This window comes from Wyeomyia smithii, chromosome 1, assembly GCF_029784165.1.
Source record: "Wyeomyia smithii strain HCP4-BCI-WySm-NY-G18 chromosome 1, ASM2978416v1, whole genome shotgun sequence".
Classification (NCBI taxonomy): domain Eukaryota; kingdom Metazoa; phylum Arthropoda; class Insecta; order Diptera; family Culicidae; genus Wyeomyia; species Wyeomyia smithii.
Window position 1 is genome coordinate 165702435 of NC_073694.1, and position 17042 is coordinate 165719476.

General features: G+C 39.3%; 1 protein-coding gene across 1 annotated transcript in view; it reads left to right on the top strand.

Moving 5' to 3' along the window:
* The first annotated feature begins 6268 nt into the window (after positions 1 to 6268).
* The window catches only part of LOC129717741 (RNA-binding protein Pasilla), a 141796-nt gene continuing 131022 nt past the window's right edge, over positions 6269 to 17042 (top strand). Inside the window, exon 1 of the mRNA XM_055667863.1 lies at positions 6269 to 8168. Coding sequence (XP_055523838.1) covers positions 8045 to 8168 — 124 coding nt within the window. The 5' untranslated portion in view covers positions 6269 to 8044. The remainder of the gene's footprint in view (positions 8169 to 17042) is intronic.

Genomic DNA, 17042 nt, shown 5'->3' on the forward strand with positions numbered 1-17042 from the left:
GCAAAGTCTTCAAACTAGTTGACTTGGGTCCTATTCGATTTTACATGGCGCTCCATCCTAAGAGAAACACAACGTATTGATCCTACGCTCAAAATAATTTTCTCGTTATTGTTACATGAAACTTCATACACTTATTCATTTTCTGTCATTTTGCATAATTTATGTGACAAACATAACATCTACGTGAAAATCACATACATACCATGGTTTATCACGTACCATCTACATGCTTGACAACGTCAAACAGGATGTATCGCGTGAATTCTCTGTGCGAAAACATCCAGAAACCAAAATGGCGAAGCTGTTGTCTGTTTCAGTGTCAGAACATAAAACAGAATTTCTCGATGGCTTGTAAATAAGTAAATTTTCGCGAAATTTTGATAATGTCGAGGCTCGAGCTTAGAGGTTTCATACAGCTTTGGTTCTGATGTGGAGGAGTTGCCCGAACACAAACAGCTGCAGCGGACAGTATTGCCAACGCTATTGCCAGCGAATGTCATAATAATTATCAGTTTTCATGTTGTTTTATTCATTTACGAATAGACGAATTTGCATAACCGAGCGACATATTACGCAACATATTACTGTGATTTCTGAAAACCATCTCCTATCTCTTGAAAAATTAGAGAAATAATTGAAAATTGAACGTTGCATAAAACGTGATAGCTATCAGATACTCAAATGCTTTTCACTTCACCAGTAGATAAATTCTACGTGAAACTCACATAAAAGGCATATGTCTACTAGGGTGGGGAAAAGTGATCGATTTTACAGCACCAAGTTTTTTTGGTTCCTTTTGGGGCCCCACACAACCCTTAACTTACCGGGAGTCGATTGGTTTTGTCTCCGCTTGGCGCATTGCATTTCAAATTTGTATGAAAATTTATATGGGAAACCCACTTTTTTGCATTTACCTTTCTAGAGAACTCAATAATAATCTAATAATGCACTACATTATGTTAAAGTTTATCATTTTAGATGCCGAGCAACTTTGCAGAAGACACTGAAGAGCTAGGATGTCCCTAAAAAGAGCTATAGCTGTTCAAAGTTGAGTATGTCACGTAACTTTTCACGTAACTTTTCCGGTAACTATAACATGAAAAATATTTTAAGTGTAAGAGAAACAGGCCTGCACCCAGGGATGCACTTGGTTCTTTGAAATAGTAGTATACACTTCGGTATTGGTATTGGTAACATTTCGGTATTGGTAACACCAGCTTTCATTGATGCGACATTTCCAAACTATTGGACGCAACAGTTCAACAGTAGAACCAATCGGATGTTTTATTTGGAACTTCAGTATCACTTTCCCGGAACATCCGCAAATTACTTCAGCATCGATGCCAAACAGTTTTTCGTTGAAGAACAGGGTCATAATTTCTTCTTTTTTTAATAAAACATGTATCTTTACGAACGAAACACTCGTAACTGCTCATCCGCTCCGAAATTAAGTAGCGTTTTAATCTAGCCCTGGAAGATGCGTGCGAGTCTACTATGATGATTACTAGCATCGATTTTTCAGAAAAGTTGGCTTCCTAGTTTCTTGATGGATTGTACTGATTGTACTATACATAGAATAATTACAAAAATGCACTGTCAGCAGAAATAAGACATTAGTTACATAAAATCATCTAATTAGGCAATCTGATAAGTACCTGAAAACTCCAAGAGATGGCATTAGTATCCACTAATGTGAACCATTTTTGTCGAGCTTGATCCTTCAAATGGCGTCTGTTAAAACTTCAGCCATTTATGTTTACGCATTTACAAATTACAGCACTGAGAAGCGACCTCCGAGTTTATGCTTAATATGAAAAAATCTGGGTTTCGAGTTTTGATCAAACACTACTACCAAAGTGGAATAGAGAGACGTAGCTAATGCTATAGACATGTCATTGGAACGCGTGGACAATATTGTGCATTCAGTTTTGGGCATGAAGAAGCTCTGCGCGCGATGGGTGCCGCGTTTGTTCACAGTGGACTAAAAACAAATTCGTGTGACGACTTCCAAGTAGAATTTAGCATTATTTTCGCGTAAGCCGACCGAGTTTTTGCGCCGATTCATAACTATATATGAAACCTGGATCCATTAATATACTCCTGTGTCAACACAACAGGCCATAACAATGGGTTTTACCGGGCCAAAATGCTCCGAAGTGTCCAAAAACGCAACAATGGGCCGGAAAAGTTTATGTTTATGCTTAATATGAAAAAATCTGGGTTTCGAGTTTTGATCAAACACTACTACCAAAGTGGAATAGAGAGACGTAGCTAATGCTATAGACATGTCATTGGAACGCGTGGACAATATTGTGCATTCAGTTTTGGGCATGAAGAAGCTCTGCGCGCGATGGGTGCCGCGTTTGTTCACAGTGGACTAAAAACAAATTCGTGTGACGACTTCCAAGTAGAATTTAGCATTATTTTCGCGTAAGCCGACCGAGTTTTTGCGCCGATTCATAACTATATATGAAACCTGGATCCATTACTATACTCCTGTGTCAACACAACAGGCCATAGCAATGAGTTTTACCGGGCCAAAATGCTCCGAAGTGTCCAAAAACGCAACAATGGGCCGGAAAGGTTATGACCTCCGTATTTTCATCATTATTGTACCGATTGAAAATTGAAATCGCCGAAAAACAACCTCATTTGAAGTAGAAAAAACGCTTTATCATCACGACAATGCGCCTGTTCATTGCTCCAAACGATGCTTAGTTGCACAAGCAAAATTGCATGAAGTCGGATTTGCATTGGTTCCTCTGCCACCGTATTCACTAGACCTGGCCCCAGCGAATATTACTTGTTCTCTAACCTGAAGAGATAGCTCCCCGGTAAGCGTTTTTACCCAAATGAGGAGCTCATAGCTGAAACTGAGGCGTATTTTGGAGACCATCCGATCGAGTACTTTTCGGACGGTATCAAAATGTTAGTAAATCATTGGACTCGCTGTATCGACCTAAAAGGAGAGTATGTTGAACAAATAAAACATACTTTGGCCAAAAAAACGTCTCCGTGATTCACTTTCAAACACTTATCGGAGTGCCTAGTGAGAGCTTAAACTTACTCGCTTTTTTCCTGACGCACCCTGTAGGTACCAAAAACCGGTATGGAAGAAATTACCTGACATCTTAAGGAACCTTAAGCGCAATCCTCGGCGGACTGTCACAAAATTGGCGGTGAATCTCAACGTATCTGATCGAAGTCTCCATCAGATCCTAAAAGTTGAACTTTAGACCAAGCCCTACAACTTTCTGGAGGTTTAATACCTTTCGGTGAGGCACAAACCAAACGAGTAAAAAAAACAAAGGTGCTAGTAAAGAGGGCAGTGTAAGACAGATTGGAGAATATCGTGTTCACCAACGCGAAACTCTTTACCGTACAACAGTTCGTGAATCAGCAGAACGACAGAGTTTGGTTACCAAAAAGGTAACAGATTTATGCTAACATGGTGACGGCCACCAGCCGACAGAAACCAGTATCGGTGATGGTTTGGTACAGAACCATCCTTGATGGCCGGACTCCGCTGATTTTAATACCTGGAGGATTATAATACATACCGGGAACTAGCTCGCAAACCATTGCACAATGGTCCAGAAACCAAATTTAGGGGGAAATTTGGGTCTAGAGCTCTATAGCAACATTTTAGTGAAAAACTTTCTTCTACAAAGTTGTTACATATGATAAAGCGCTTATTGAAAAATTATCAAAAATTAGGGTGACCAACATTTTCAATGCAAAAAAGTATTTAATTATTTTATATTTGTAGATAGAAGAGAAATTTGTTGTACAATGTTATAGCTCCAATAATTTTAAGTAACTTTGTAAAAAAAAATTTCTTTATCTTGGAAAACAACCGATTTATATTGAAAAAAAAAACATATTTTACGCTCTAACTTTTTTATTTCAAGATTCATCTCAAAACTGTCTTATGAGAAAAAATACCAAAAAAATTAATCTGGGTGTTTTTATATGTTATATGCATAATGTATAAAATTATTGAAATTTTTGTCTTGTTTTTAAATTGAATTTACTCAAATTTGAAAAAAATAACATGTTTTTAAAAATTACCTCATTTATAGAGTCAAGTATGCTCTTCAAAATGAGACCAAAATATAATTTTTATGTTTGCCCCAAAAAGAATGACATACAAATGAAAAACGCATATTTTTGATGAAAAATATTAATAACTTTGAGTAAAATTGAGATATTTACGATGTCAGCATTGCAAATTGTTTCTCTTAAAAAGCTCCAAAAGTCGTTCAAAGACAGTTTTGGGATGAAACTTGAAATGAAAAAGTGAGAGCGTAAAATGTGTTTTTTCAATATAAATCGGTTGTTTTCAAAGATAGAAAAAAACCTTTCTTTACAAAGTTACTTAAAATTAATGGAGCTATAACATTGTAGAACAAATTTCTCTTCTATCTACAAAGATAAAAAAGTTAGATACTTGATTGCATCGAAAATGTTGGTCACCCTGATTTTTGATAATTTTTTAATGAGCGCTTTATCATATGTGACAACTTTGTAGAAGAAAGTTTTTCTCTAAAATGTTGCTATAGAGCTCTAAACCCAAATTTTACCCTAAATTTGGTTTCTGGACCATTGTGCATTGTGCATTGGCACGTTGTTATTTTGGTACCAAAGATTGAGTTTTCCAATAGGCGGTTGCTTACGAAGCAAAGAAAACCCAACTCTGATTGTGGAAAATTTTCCAGGGTTAATTTCGAGCTCGGAATAAGCGGTGACTTCACCGGACCTGAACCCTATGAACTTCGTCGTCTGCGGTATATTGAAAGTCTACTCTGGAAAACATAGATGTTTTGAAGTGACATCTGACAGCGGCCTTGGCTTAAACACAGGCAGGTAAAAAGATCTAGAAGTCGTTCGAAGACAGTTTTGGGATGAAACTTGAAATAAAAAAGTTAGAGCGTAAAATGTGTTTTTTTCAATATAAATCGGTTGTTTTCAAAGATAGAAAAAAAACTTTTTTTACAAAGTTACTTAAAATTGATGGAGCTATAACATTGTAGAACAAATTTTTCTTCTATCTACAAAGATAAAAAAGTTAGATACTTGATTGCATCGAAAATGTTGGTCACCCTGATTTTTGATAATTTTTCATTGAGCGCTTTATCATATGTAACAACTTTGTAGAAGAAAGTTTTTCTCTAAAATGTTGCTATAGAGCTCTGAACCCAAATTTTACCCTAAATTTAGTTTCTGGACCATTGTGCATTGTGCATTGGCACGTTGTTATTTTGGTACCAAAGATTGAGTTTCCCAATAGGCGGTTGCTTACGAAGCAAAGAAAACCCAACTCTTGATTGTGGAAAATTTTCCAGGGTTAATTTCGAGCTCGGAATAAGCGGTGACTTCACCGGACCTGAACCCTATGAACTTCGTCGTCTGCGGTATATTGAAAGTCTACTCTGGAAAACAAAGATGTTTTGAAGTGACATCTGACAGCGGCCTTGGCTTAAACACAGGCAGGTAAAAAGATGTTTCTTTCGATAAATTAATCTGACAGCTGAGTGTAGTTTCGTTTGGCTGTTTTCAAGCTTTGCAGTGTAGTCCGGGACGGTGTAGCACGGTCGCAAAAACGAATTCGGCATTAAGGTCTAAACACAATGGATATGTTGCGGCTGCGTTTGCGGTAATTTGACAGTTAGCCCACACATTTTCAGTCAAATTAACGTCAACGCAACGCATCCATTGTATCCATTGTTCTTGGGCCTTTAGACATTTCCCATTGATGATTGATGAAGTATCACTGACAGTGGCATATATGATTGATGCCAGATTATTACCAGTCTTTATAAACACCACATTGTGTGTGAAACCTACTGGCAACCCTGTTCAATTTGCCTTGCTCAAAAATATAATTAGTAAAATAAGTTACTGAACTATCAAATCGAAAGTTTATTCATTTAAAACCCGACTTGAGAATTATCCGCAAGACGTTACCTGCTCTCTATTTACTTTGTGCTTTTGTACGTATATTTCGCCATCCGGAGTCGATGCGGACCTCTTCCCAACATAAATAAACTTCATGTTTCTCTACTACTGTCCAACACCGCCGCACCGATGTGTTTTCCAACACAGAGAATATTTTAACCATTTGAAGTCACTCACTCTCCGGCCACGCTGTTAGCGCGAGTCGCTCAACCAGGGTGCATGATTCATTGAATAGATTTGCGTGCCCCTGTGTGTGAGTGCAATAAATGTTAACAACACAACACAAATGCAACTTGGCACTACTGCTCAGATCGGTCGCATTCTTCTGTTCACAGAAACGGGATTATCGACGATTGACGTGAAAAAATCGATTTAAGTGTTCGAAACCGCGAGCTAGAACCCTCCCTTACATACATAGTGTGTACAACTTAAATTTTAATCCATTCGATTGATGGAGTGTGAATAAAGATAAAATATTCTCGCGTGTAGCTATGTGAAGATATTAGCGTATGAATTTATTTAGTGACGTATGCGAACGTGAGAGGGAGAGAAACAGATAAATATCGGGGCTTACATGTGGAATGAAAAGAGTCTGCCACAAATTACTCAATCGCGCACTCTACACCATACACTGATTGGTAAGCATATGCAAAGTTGCCATTATGCTAGATGGATCTGAATTTTGCCCGATTCTCGGTAACGCGCCAATCGTACAAGGCACAACATTTTACAGATATTCAATAATGAACTAGATTTTTGTCTGCGCTGTCTCACAAAAAAATCATCAGGTCAATTTCTGATTGTTTATTGTATACACCTCGAAAATCAATCGCAAAAGTAGTTCTTCGTCACACGGAATGACAAACAAATTAAATTTATAACCTAGTGGCAACCCTGACACAAACCCCAGCAAATAAAAGTGTTCGGGTCCGGTTCGGAAGGTTTGAGTCTGAGCGACCGCGTAGCACACAGTCGTGCATTTGAATGGTCCTCGCTTGCTCGGCCAACCGCAATAAGCATACGACGACGCTCGCCCTCGCAGTCAGTGGTTAGTTCTCAATCAGTCAGTACTCTCATCGCTGCTGCTTCGCACACGTCGTCAATTGCGAGCGTTTCTCTAGCAGTGTTCAATTTTTCATGTGGCTGGTGTGTGAAGGAACGGATAATAAGCAAAAGAGAACGAAAACTAGCAAACATCAGAAGTAAAAAAAGGAAACACAACGAAGACGTGAGCGAAGAGCCCCGCATTCATCGGCAGACGAACTCGCGCTCGCAGGCTGAGTGTGTGAATGTTTTAAACGGTGCACTTGCGCAATAGGTGTCGCGACTCGCGTTCGCATGTGTGATAAAATTTGAAGTGCGAAAAAGAAAAAAAAAGCGGACAGCAAGAGGCTTCCCAGCAGAAAGTGGATTTTTGTGATTTTGTAGTTGACCGTGGAAGAGTTCTGTACCCCTATGTGAGCTCGTCAAAGCAGATTTCGCCCCCCTCAGAGCGAAGCCCCTATTCCACTAGTGGCGAGTGGAAAAGGTTAGTTTATATCCAGATCTGCTGTAGTGGATATTAGTTGTTGTGGATAATGGTGGTGCTGCTAGTGTTGATTTGATGCACTGGAAAACTCTTTATGAAAATTTCGTGAAATCAATTTTTCTCGCGCAGTATTTCTGCACGGGAAGTGTCACAAGCTAAACGTCAAGAAAAAAAGAGAGCCCAAAGTGCGAGCAAACGCGTGAGAAAAAGAGAGGGAGCGAACTTGAGAATTTAGTAGTTCAATAGACCGCGAAAGGGCGCACGCAGAACACATCCCATACACGCACACAAATCACACCGCGGTAGCAGCAGTTCAGTGAGAGTGTCCAACTGAGACTATCACGTTTCAATTACGGGGCCCACTTTGATACACGAAAATCCCAAGACCACCAGGCAACAGTAGGTCGCTTAGGGTAGAGAAAGTGCCCTGTAACTAGTGCTAAATCAAGCGGCTCTCGCGGGATAATTATTCAAACCACAGCTGCTGACCATTTCTGTCGAAACCGGAATTAACTAAAAGCCGCCAAAGTGTATTCCCACGAAGACAGTGTTGAAATTATGGCCGCTGATGCCGCAATGGATACGACCTGTCCCAGTCCTGAACTGGGCGATTCCAGAAAACGGCCCCTAGACGACGGTACCGACGATGGGACCTCCAAGCGTTCGCACTTCAGCACCAACGGTAAGTCGTCACATTCAGAATGTGCTCCTCCTTTATATCCCGCTTCCCGGCCAAACGTCCCTACCCCTCCATTCACGATCCATTCTGTCGCCATCATCTCCATATTATTGCATTTACTTTTGATTTCCCATCCGTGTGCATGATAGCTAACTATCAGGACCGAAAGAAAAATAATACTGATGCTGCATAACGCTTTTGACCGAAATCAATCAATCATTCAGCTCTAATTGTTCTTACCACCCCCACCGCCCGCCAATCGCCACGCTCCATCACAGACCCAGCATTACCAGCCATCTATTTTATCGTCCCTCTGCATCGTCACTATTAGCAGTGTTATCGCTCTCGCGCCGTTGGTTCTAATTTTCGGTTATCAGTCGCCCACAATCCATTGAACAAACACGCAAACACATTCACAATTGCACAAACACACGCACGCGCGTATGCGGACTGCTCATATTGCGCCAAACTCATCCATCATCGTATCAACGATTGACGCCAAAGTTTGCGACTTGAAACGTTTTCCGCAAGTTCATCTCGACTTTTAACACCCCACCAGTAAGTGAGTGTATGGGGCTATCAAAGAACTTTTTCGATTATTTATGCTTTTTGAATCGCTTAACTACACAACAAACGACAGGGCAGCGGACGCCACCCTCAGAAAGGCATCCTTTTTTCCCCCCACATCACCCATCATGCGCGCACACTTACACATGATTCAAAGCATGCGATAAGAGTACATATTTGCATTTGAGAAAAAATAAGAAAAAAACTAGTAAAACGAAATACGTACACACGTTCGACATCCAGCGGAGCCAATTGGTTCGTCGTTATCAGCCCCTGCCACCTATTGCAACCGTGTTAGAAACTAATCAGCCCCTATTGCTGTTGTTGCTGCTGCTGCTGCTGCCATTCACTGCACAGATGCTGGTGACTAGCGCGTTACTAGTGTCCTATAATTAAAAATTAAATTTATTGCAGAAGCAGTTTACGCTGACGTTTTAGTTCACCCGAGGCATTTCGAAATTTTCGTTCGATCTATGACGTCAGAACAGAAAAGCTTCTGAAAAGAATCTGAGCGAGGAACGAGCGATTCATATTATCCCCTGAAGATGTGTCTTAGTGGTGAAACGTTGGCTAGTGGATTGATGTTACAAATTGCACTTACAACACTTACAATATATCACACATTCTATAAAGAGCTTTGAAAGTTCTCCAAACCAAACTACTCTAGGTTGAATACATTACTATAATTTATGTTACAGTTAACATTACTATTGTGCATTTAAATAAAAATTATCAAAACGTCACTGATAAACTGGCAGTCAGGCTCACTTCCGATGTTTATTTCTGCTGTTCTCGCAACACTGCAACCATCTCAGCCGCCACTGCGCTGTCAGTCCGGCTTACAGAAACAAATACATTGAAATCATTCCCGCAGCTCATGTTCTGTGAACACGCAGTTGCTATATGTGTTTGTGAAGTCGAAAGAAAGTTCGGAAGTCGGAAGTCCGACTTCCGTACTTTAGTTTAGTGCTGGCGCCACAATATAAAAACCTTCAGCAAAAATATCACTGTACATTTTACACTGATATTTTTGCGTTGCCGACGTGAATCTGCTGTCGAACTTGACCTTTTTGTTTATGAGATGCATTTGTTGCCTTCAACGATGAGTAAACAAATCACATGTGGGGCTAGTGCTGCAATCCTACTGACAATAATAGTATCTCCCGAACCGGGATTCGAACACACAACGACTGGTTTGTTAGAACAGTATCGTACATCGAGACCTCTAGGCCGAGTGATTTTAAACATCTAAAAGAGCAGTTTCATCGAATTCTTCTTCTATAGTATACTCGCTTTTTTGAGTGGTTTTGGCAATTTGTCCATTTTTTATCGCGGATTTTGAATTCACACAAACTCAGGAATTTATGTTCCATTGCGTTTTTCATATCTTACTCGGTTATCTCTGAAAAGTCGGTTGTTACTCGGATTTGTGAAATAATAGGAGGGTGATAGCCAAGACACGACCGCATGCCGTAGGACTACGGTATTTTTCTATATTTCGTTGCTTCGGAGAAATCGCCTTCTGCCGGTTCTTCGCACACTTCTAAGAATTGCGCTTATACCAGAGGCGACGCGTGACCAAGTGGGCTACCTGTTCAATCAACATTTGCAACACTGAAACAACAGTATCGTGATAACAGTTTCGAAAACTTTTATCTCTATATGGCAAAGAAATTCTACGGTCTATAATGACCGCGAGTTTTCCGATAATTTTCTCGTAGAATAATGATATCTGCATCATTTCATAAAGGAAATCTTTTTCCACATTTATCACATCATAATTCTCAATGATCGGTTTTAGTCGTAAATAACTCTTGATCCGTCGAAGAACTAGAAAAGTTAGCTCGACGGATGGCGTTGTGATATGCAATGTCAGTATCATTCAGGTTTTGTCCAACGATAATTAAAATTATGTTCATGATCTTTTTGCCTCGAAACTTTTCGCATGAGTAAAAAACCTATCTTTGTTTATCAAATCTTAGTTCAATGCTAAAGCGTTTCCTTTGACGATGTTAAAATTTTAAACTAAAAAGAAAGCAGCGCGTAAGAAGACAAACGTATACTATGCGGACTATGCGAGGTTCAAGTTTTCGAATGAACAAAATGGGTGTAGAGGTATGAATGAAACTATACATCGACGGAAGAATTCCACCACATTGACAGAAATAATGAATGAATTTGCTCGTTTTTCATTTGCACTACGAAAGCTTTAAGATGGATCTGCGAACTCTCGCGGCCACGTGGTCTCTCTCAAATTTCAATGACGTCGAGAGAAGAAACAGAAAGGTATAACGAAACAGATTACCAGACACTGAAGAGAGGTGGTGTGTAATGAATGTTTTCTCTCGCTGATATCGTTTTTGTTCAGCAGAAAGTTTGAACCAAAAATGTCATTTTTACGCGAGGCGTCGCATTAGTAGTGGTGAGCATAAATGACTGCATCCTGCCGCACTTGAAGGTGCAGAGAAGTGTTGAACGACGGTTAGTTCAGGCGAAAGGTCTGAACAAACGGTAGTCATTATTGCGTGTGGCCGTGTGGGTTGCGTTTCGTGTGAGTTGTATGGCGTAGTCTGAAGTGTAGCCCATCAGGTTACATTCTTCATGGTGCATAAATTTCCACTATGTAGAAAATAAAATAAGAATGTTCGGGATAACATTGAAATTACAAATAAATTACCTTCGATGATTTTTTATCCACTCTACAAATGTGAAAAAATCACTTTTTTCTGAGATTGTCTACCTGTCCTATGAACAGGTTGAACAGGTGGACGAGACGCCTCTGGCTTATAAATCATATTCATGTGACGAAACATTGCGAGAAATGAGTTGTTGGTACAGATTCTCAATATATTCGTTTATTCACTAAACGAAACTGCTATCGCTGTAAAACTGTGATACAAAACTCTCAGCGTCCATATGTCACCGGCACGGCTTTGGAATTAAAATGATGGTAAAATGTTTGAATATTACTTTTTATATCAAGGTAAAACATTTTGGAAAGCTGCACCGGCCGCGGTCAAAAAATAAAAACTAAGAAAAAGAGCTAGAATTCGATTAAAAGCTTATTTGCGTGGCTTTTACCGCTACCAGCAACGTCTTGTAAGGCTTTTACCGCTATCAACAACGCCTTGTAATGTCTTGTAACGTCTTGGGGCAATAAAAGGTGTAAGTTACCGATGATTCTTGTTCTCTGGTTATTTCTGGCAGAGCTTCCAGCCATTTTTGGATTTTTTCAGCTACCAAGTACTTCCTAACAGCCGTTAGATATACAGGTGAAACCCGACACGAGGGGACCGGTACTATTTTGCCTTTCCTCCTGATCGTGAAAGCACCTAGCGTCCGTATGACACCGGAACGGGTTTGAAATGAAAATGATGGTTAAATGTTTGAATGGTACCTTTCAAAAATTTTCGGTAAGCATGGCGTATGTACTAGAGCGAGTAAAACAACAACAACAAACCATTCACAAGTCAGATCGGTTGTTTATTTTAGTGTCGACTGTGCTTGGGAAGTAAGGTAGTGATTGTTTGCTGATTATGTACCAATATTTCAAAAGTATCTTAATCAATTTGTTTTTGTTACATAAACTCAACCCTAAAAAAATCTGATCGATTGTTGCTAAAAACTCGATAATCTGATAAATAATGACTGAAATATAAGCGCTCAAACCCTGACCATTTTTTCTTGTTTTCATATTCCTACGTAGTCCTACGTCAAAATTTTCTTTTTCTGGGCGGAGTTAAATTGTCAAAACTCGATTCCTGGATATTCACTGCTCGTACCCGACATTTTTATTTATTTTCTGACGTGCATCTTGAATTGCAAATCGAATTACCTCTGTTCTGGAACTTATTGTCGAATCTATTCAGGAAATATCATAAAAAATAATTATCGAGTGAAGCTTTTTTCCCCCTGTGTGACAACGACTTAAGTGAACACGTAAGCAAAGAGCTACTTGCTTATTTTTCGATTTGCTCCCATTTGTTCTCTAGTATTGCAAGGACCAGAAACAATAATCTTTTATGATATTGCCCGGGTGTCTCTGTCTGCTATTCTCCACACTTCTATGGCGTCGTACACAAATTACGTAACGCTAAAAATCTAGATTTCAGACCCCTCCCCCCCCCCTTTCTGTAACGATAGGTAACGTTCGACATGACTCCCCCCCTAAAATTACGTAACGCTCATCACCCGGACGAACACATACGATTCGCATAGATTCTCTAGGATTCCTCACATTGGATTCCTGAGCGTCCTTGAAAAGGATTCCTGAAAAAGAATCCTCAGGAATGCCCTGTATATGGCTCTAGGATTCTTGAAATAAGAATCGTGCGTGGGAATCCTCCGGATCGTGTTTGCGATTCGTTTCACGATTCCGTCACCGAGCTATAGGTATCCTGGAGATGGATTCTCTGCGTGTTAGTAAAGGCAGCCTGACCCCCCTCTCAATTCCCCCCCCCCTACATAACAATAAGTAACGCAGACTCAACCCCCCTCCCCCCCCCCTTCATGCGTTACTTGATTTGTGTACGACGCCTATTATTACTATTGAGAGTGAGTGGCATTTTATATTATTTGTGTTTGTGGTTTTACAAACCATGCTCAATACCGCCGATATCAACTGGCCTGAAGTTTTCACTATGAGTCGAACCCAAGACCATTCACTTGTCAAAGTGAACTTTGTAACCTTGTGGCCTCGAAGCTCCTCTGGGTTTCTAGTACTCTTGGTACGGTTTGAAACTGTTTGGCAATAAAAAAATCAAATAAACAACGTAATAGCTCATCTCCCCCATTGATCAGTGAGTGGAAATTTTACAGAGTTGTTGTCTCACTATTTTAAAAAATTTTGTTTTCTATACTGGTATGCATTCTGTAAAATTGGAAATGAAACTGGCAAATGTTGCATCAGAATTCAAACGATAATAACAGCATAACCACATGATGGATAACAATAAACGATATGTTGATGGATAGATAAAATGTTGAACAATTTTGTAATACACTAGTTATCATTATTTTTCCATTGCAAAGCGGTAAAAATCGATGAAAAGTGTCAAGGACGAATTTACGCTAACAATGAACCAATCACCTTCGAGAATTCCTAGCACAAACGACAGAGTCTCCCCATCCCAATAGGTCAATTTATGTTTGCTTCCATGAACCTAGACTAATTTGATGTCTCGAAGGTAAAGGTTTTTCGAAAAGTTTGAAACAACCCCTTTTCTTGAACAAGTTCTAAACCTGCTGTTAGAGCTTAATAGAAACTGATGTCTTGAAAGAAAACATACTGGTAAAAGCAACAGTACCGTAGAGTATATGTGGAGTAGAACGCCGGTAGTTTCTCGCCGTCTATCATTGCAGCGGGCACGACTTCTATTCGCGTGCAATCAAAACTGCAATGCTGCTACTGATGGTGATTGAAAGTTTATCTCATAAATATGAATACCATAAAAACCATAAATTACTCAACATGAATTTAAGATTTTTGCAACGGTTATAAGTTATTTTCATTTATTTATTTTTTACCTTTGATATTCACCGAAAAATCATGACCGACATAATATCGAACGAGTAAGTTCCTAAAAATACTAATTTATAGAAGAGAAAGAGCTGGCGAGTGCTTAAGAATTTTTTGTCCATTTACTTAGATCTATTCAGTGTCCTTTTTTTTATATTACAACATTGTTAGATTTTTTTTTATTTTTAACTTTACGAATAAAATAATAGGTATACTTATATTAGCTGTCTTCGTAATACAATGAATGTAATTGTTGGCAAATGTATTAAACTTGTGAAGCAAAAAAAAAATTAATCTTTTAAAACTTTAACTTCGTTGTAATCGTTATGTGTTGTTTGCACAAAAAAACACTACTGGCACAACATCACCAGGTGTTAATGAAGTTCTTTCGAGTGTTATTAAATATATTTCTGAAAAAATGAAGTTACCCTCCCTTAAATACGTGAATCAATGAATAAACGAATTTATTGTGTCTGTAATTACAGTAATTACAGAATTGAGTCCCACGTCACCATTTCATACAACCCTAGGGCTGTATACCTTGTAGTATTTCGAAAAAAGAGTTTTTCTCAAACAAACTTTTTATTAACTCAGGCTTAGTCGGGATGAATCTCGTCCCTTGTTCATTCAATTGAACAGAAACAAAATACCTTGGATTACTATTATTTCTATGAAAAATTTGATTTCCAAAAACGATGTTTTTCAGTTCCTGTATATGGTAAATGTCTTTGAAGCAATTTTTTATTATTCGTTTCTAAGTTCGAGTCCATAATCCAACTTTTTTTCTTATTGCTTGCTACAGTGATCAACAACATACCACAAAATTTAATTATGAGCTGAAAAAAATACACGATTTATTATTTATATGTCTGTTCCAAATCAAATCATTAGCCCCGCAATTGTAGAATGATTTTTTCCATCAAATAGGGTCCTCTATAACCTCTCAAAGGATATTAGGTGAGCTCCCTAACACCCTGTATAGAAAGTACTTCAGTCGTTTCCAGATTACAAAAGACTCTTGCCAAAGATCATGCCGTTGAGCTTGGCAATCTTGAGCATCACGACGGAATCTACACTAGTAAAGTCTTGAATCTAATGATGGAAACGCATTTTCCAGGTTCTATTGAAAAGACGAATCCAGCCATTTCGATTTATGTGAAAATTGTTCTGTATAAGATGTGGCGGATGAATTTTTTACGAGAACCACTGTGGAAAGTGTTTTGAGATCCTTTGAGCCTTTCCCAGAATTGCTAACTCATTCTTTCTCTTATTGAGATTTTTAAGGCCGGTTTAGGTTTGAATCATATTCCATCATAGTAGGAGTAATCTTCATACCTGAAACTGTAAAGTGTGATAGGACGCATCCAAAGCCATTCAGACCCATTAATCTTTCTTCGGTTTTGTTGAAGACAATGGGAAAACCGCTTTCAAAGTTCCAGTTTACCGATCAAGCTGGAAAATCCACTATCACAGCGCTTTCTTGGATATTGAAGGTGCTTTTGGTAACGCGTCCTATTCTTCAATGTCTAGTGCAATGAGGAAAAAAGAATATCACACGAGTGTTGACTGAATTCATTCTATGCTTGCAATGAGAGTAATCACTTTTGAGTTGGGAGGTTCGTCTATCACGGTAAGGGCAACGAAAGGAGGTGTTTTTTCGCCATTTTTGTGGTCGTTGATGGCGGATGATTTTCCTAGAAGCTAGAAGCAAAAGGTTCCGAGGTTGTGAGATTTGCGAAAGGCTCTAAAGTATACTCAAAGGCGGAGCTGCGTAGCCGCAAGTTGCAGAGCCCGCTTTGTCAAGCGTATGGTCGTGGGTTCCTATCTTAGTATATCAAGGCCATTCGATGTCAAAAAGGACTTTTAAGCATTGGTTTATTCTATGGGTTTATTTCTCCTTCACACTGAAATCTACAATACCTTTGCGTGACCTTCTCTTAACAAGAATGAGTCCCTCTTATCAATAAAACTGGTCAGAAGGGCACAGGACGAAACTTCTCCAGGGTATTATAATTGGTGATATTTGGCAGGAGGAACGAGGCTCGGTAAAAGCACATTACACACAAGCACTGATGAAAAGTAATAATAAGCATGCCACTTCTCAACACCGGTAACGCTAATAATAATAGTGCGGGAGACATTCTAACGTATACCTTTCACTAGAAAGAGGAAACTCTATCTAAAAATTCTCAACCTTTGAGGAATAGTGAACAGGTTAAATAGTTAGAAGTTATCCTTGATGCCAAGCTGAACTGGAATGCACATCTTGACTATGCATTCAACTAGGCAGTGCATTATGGTTGTGCTCCAAGACCGTTGGAAGAAAGTGGGGCTTGAGACCAAAAATGATGATGTGGATACTCACATCGATATTACGTCCCAAACTTACTTACGCTTCGTTAGTATGGTGGCCGAAAACCAAAGAGGCCACCGCTAGGACAGAGCAAGATAAAGTTCAACGACTTACGTGCATTGCTATAACGGGAGCAATGAGCAGCACCCCATCAAAAGCTCTTGATCTGCTGCCGTTGTACGAATACGTGCAACTAGAAGCAAAGAAGAGTGCTTTGAGGCTCGAAAGAACATAAACTATCTTGTCAGGTGATCTTGTGGTTCATCTGACTCTACTGATTTTCTTCAAAAGAGGGTCAGTGTTGAGTATGAATGGAGACTGGATGGCACCTCGGGATAACTATGATATCCCCTACAAGGTACGCGAAATGACGCATACAGACTGGGAAGTCGGAGTTCCTGATGTCCGTCCAGGCTCAACGATATTTTTTCCCAGATTG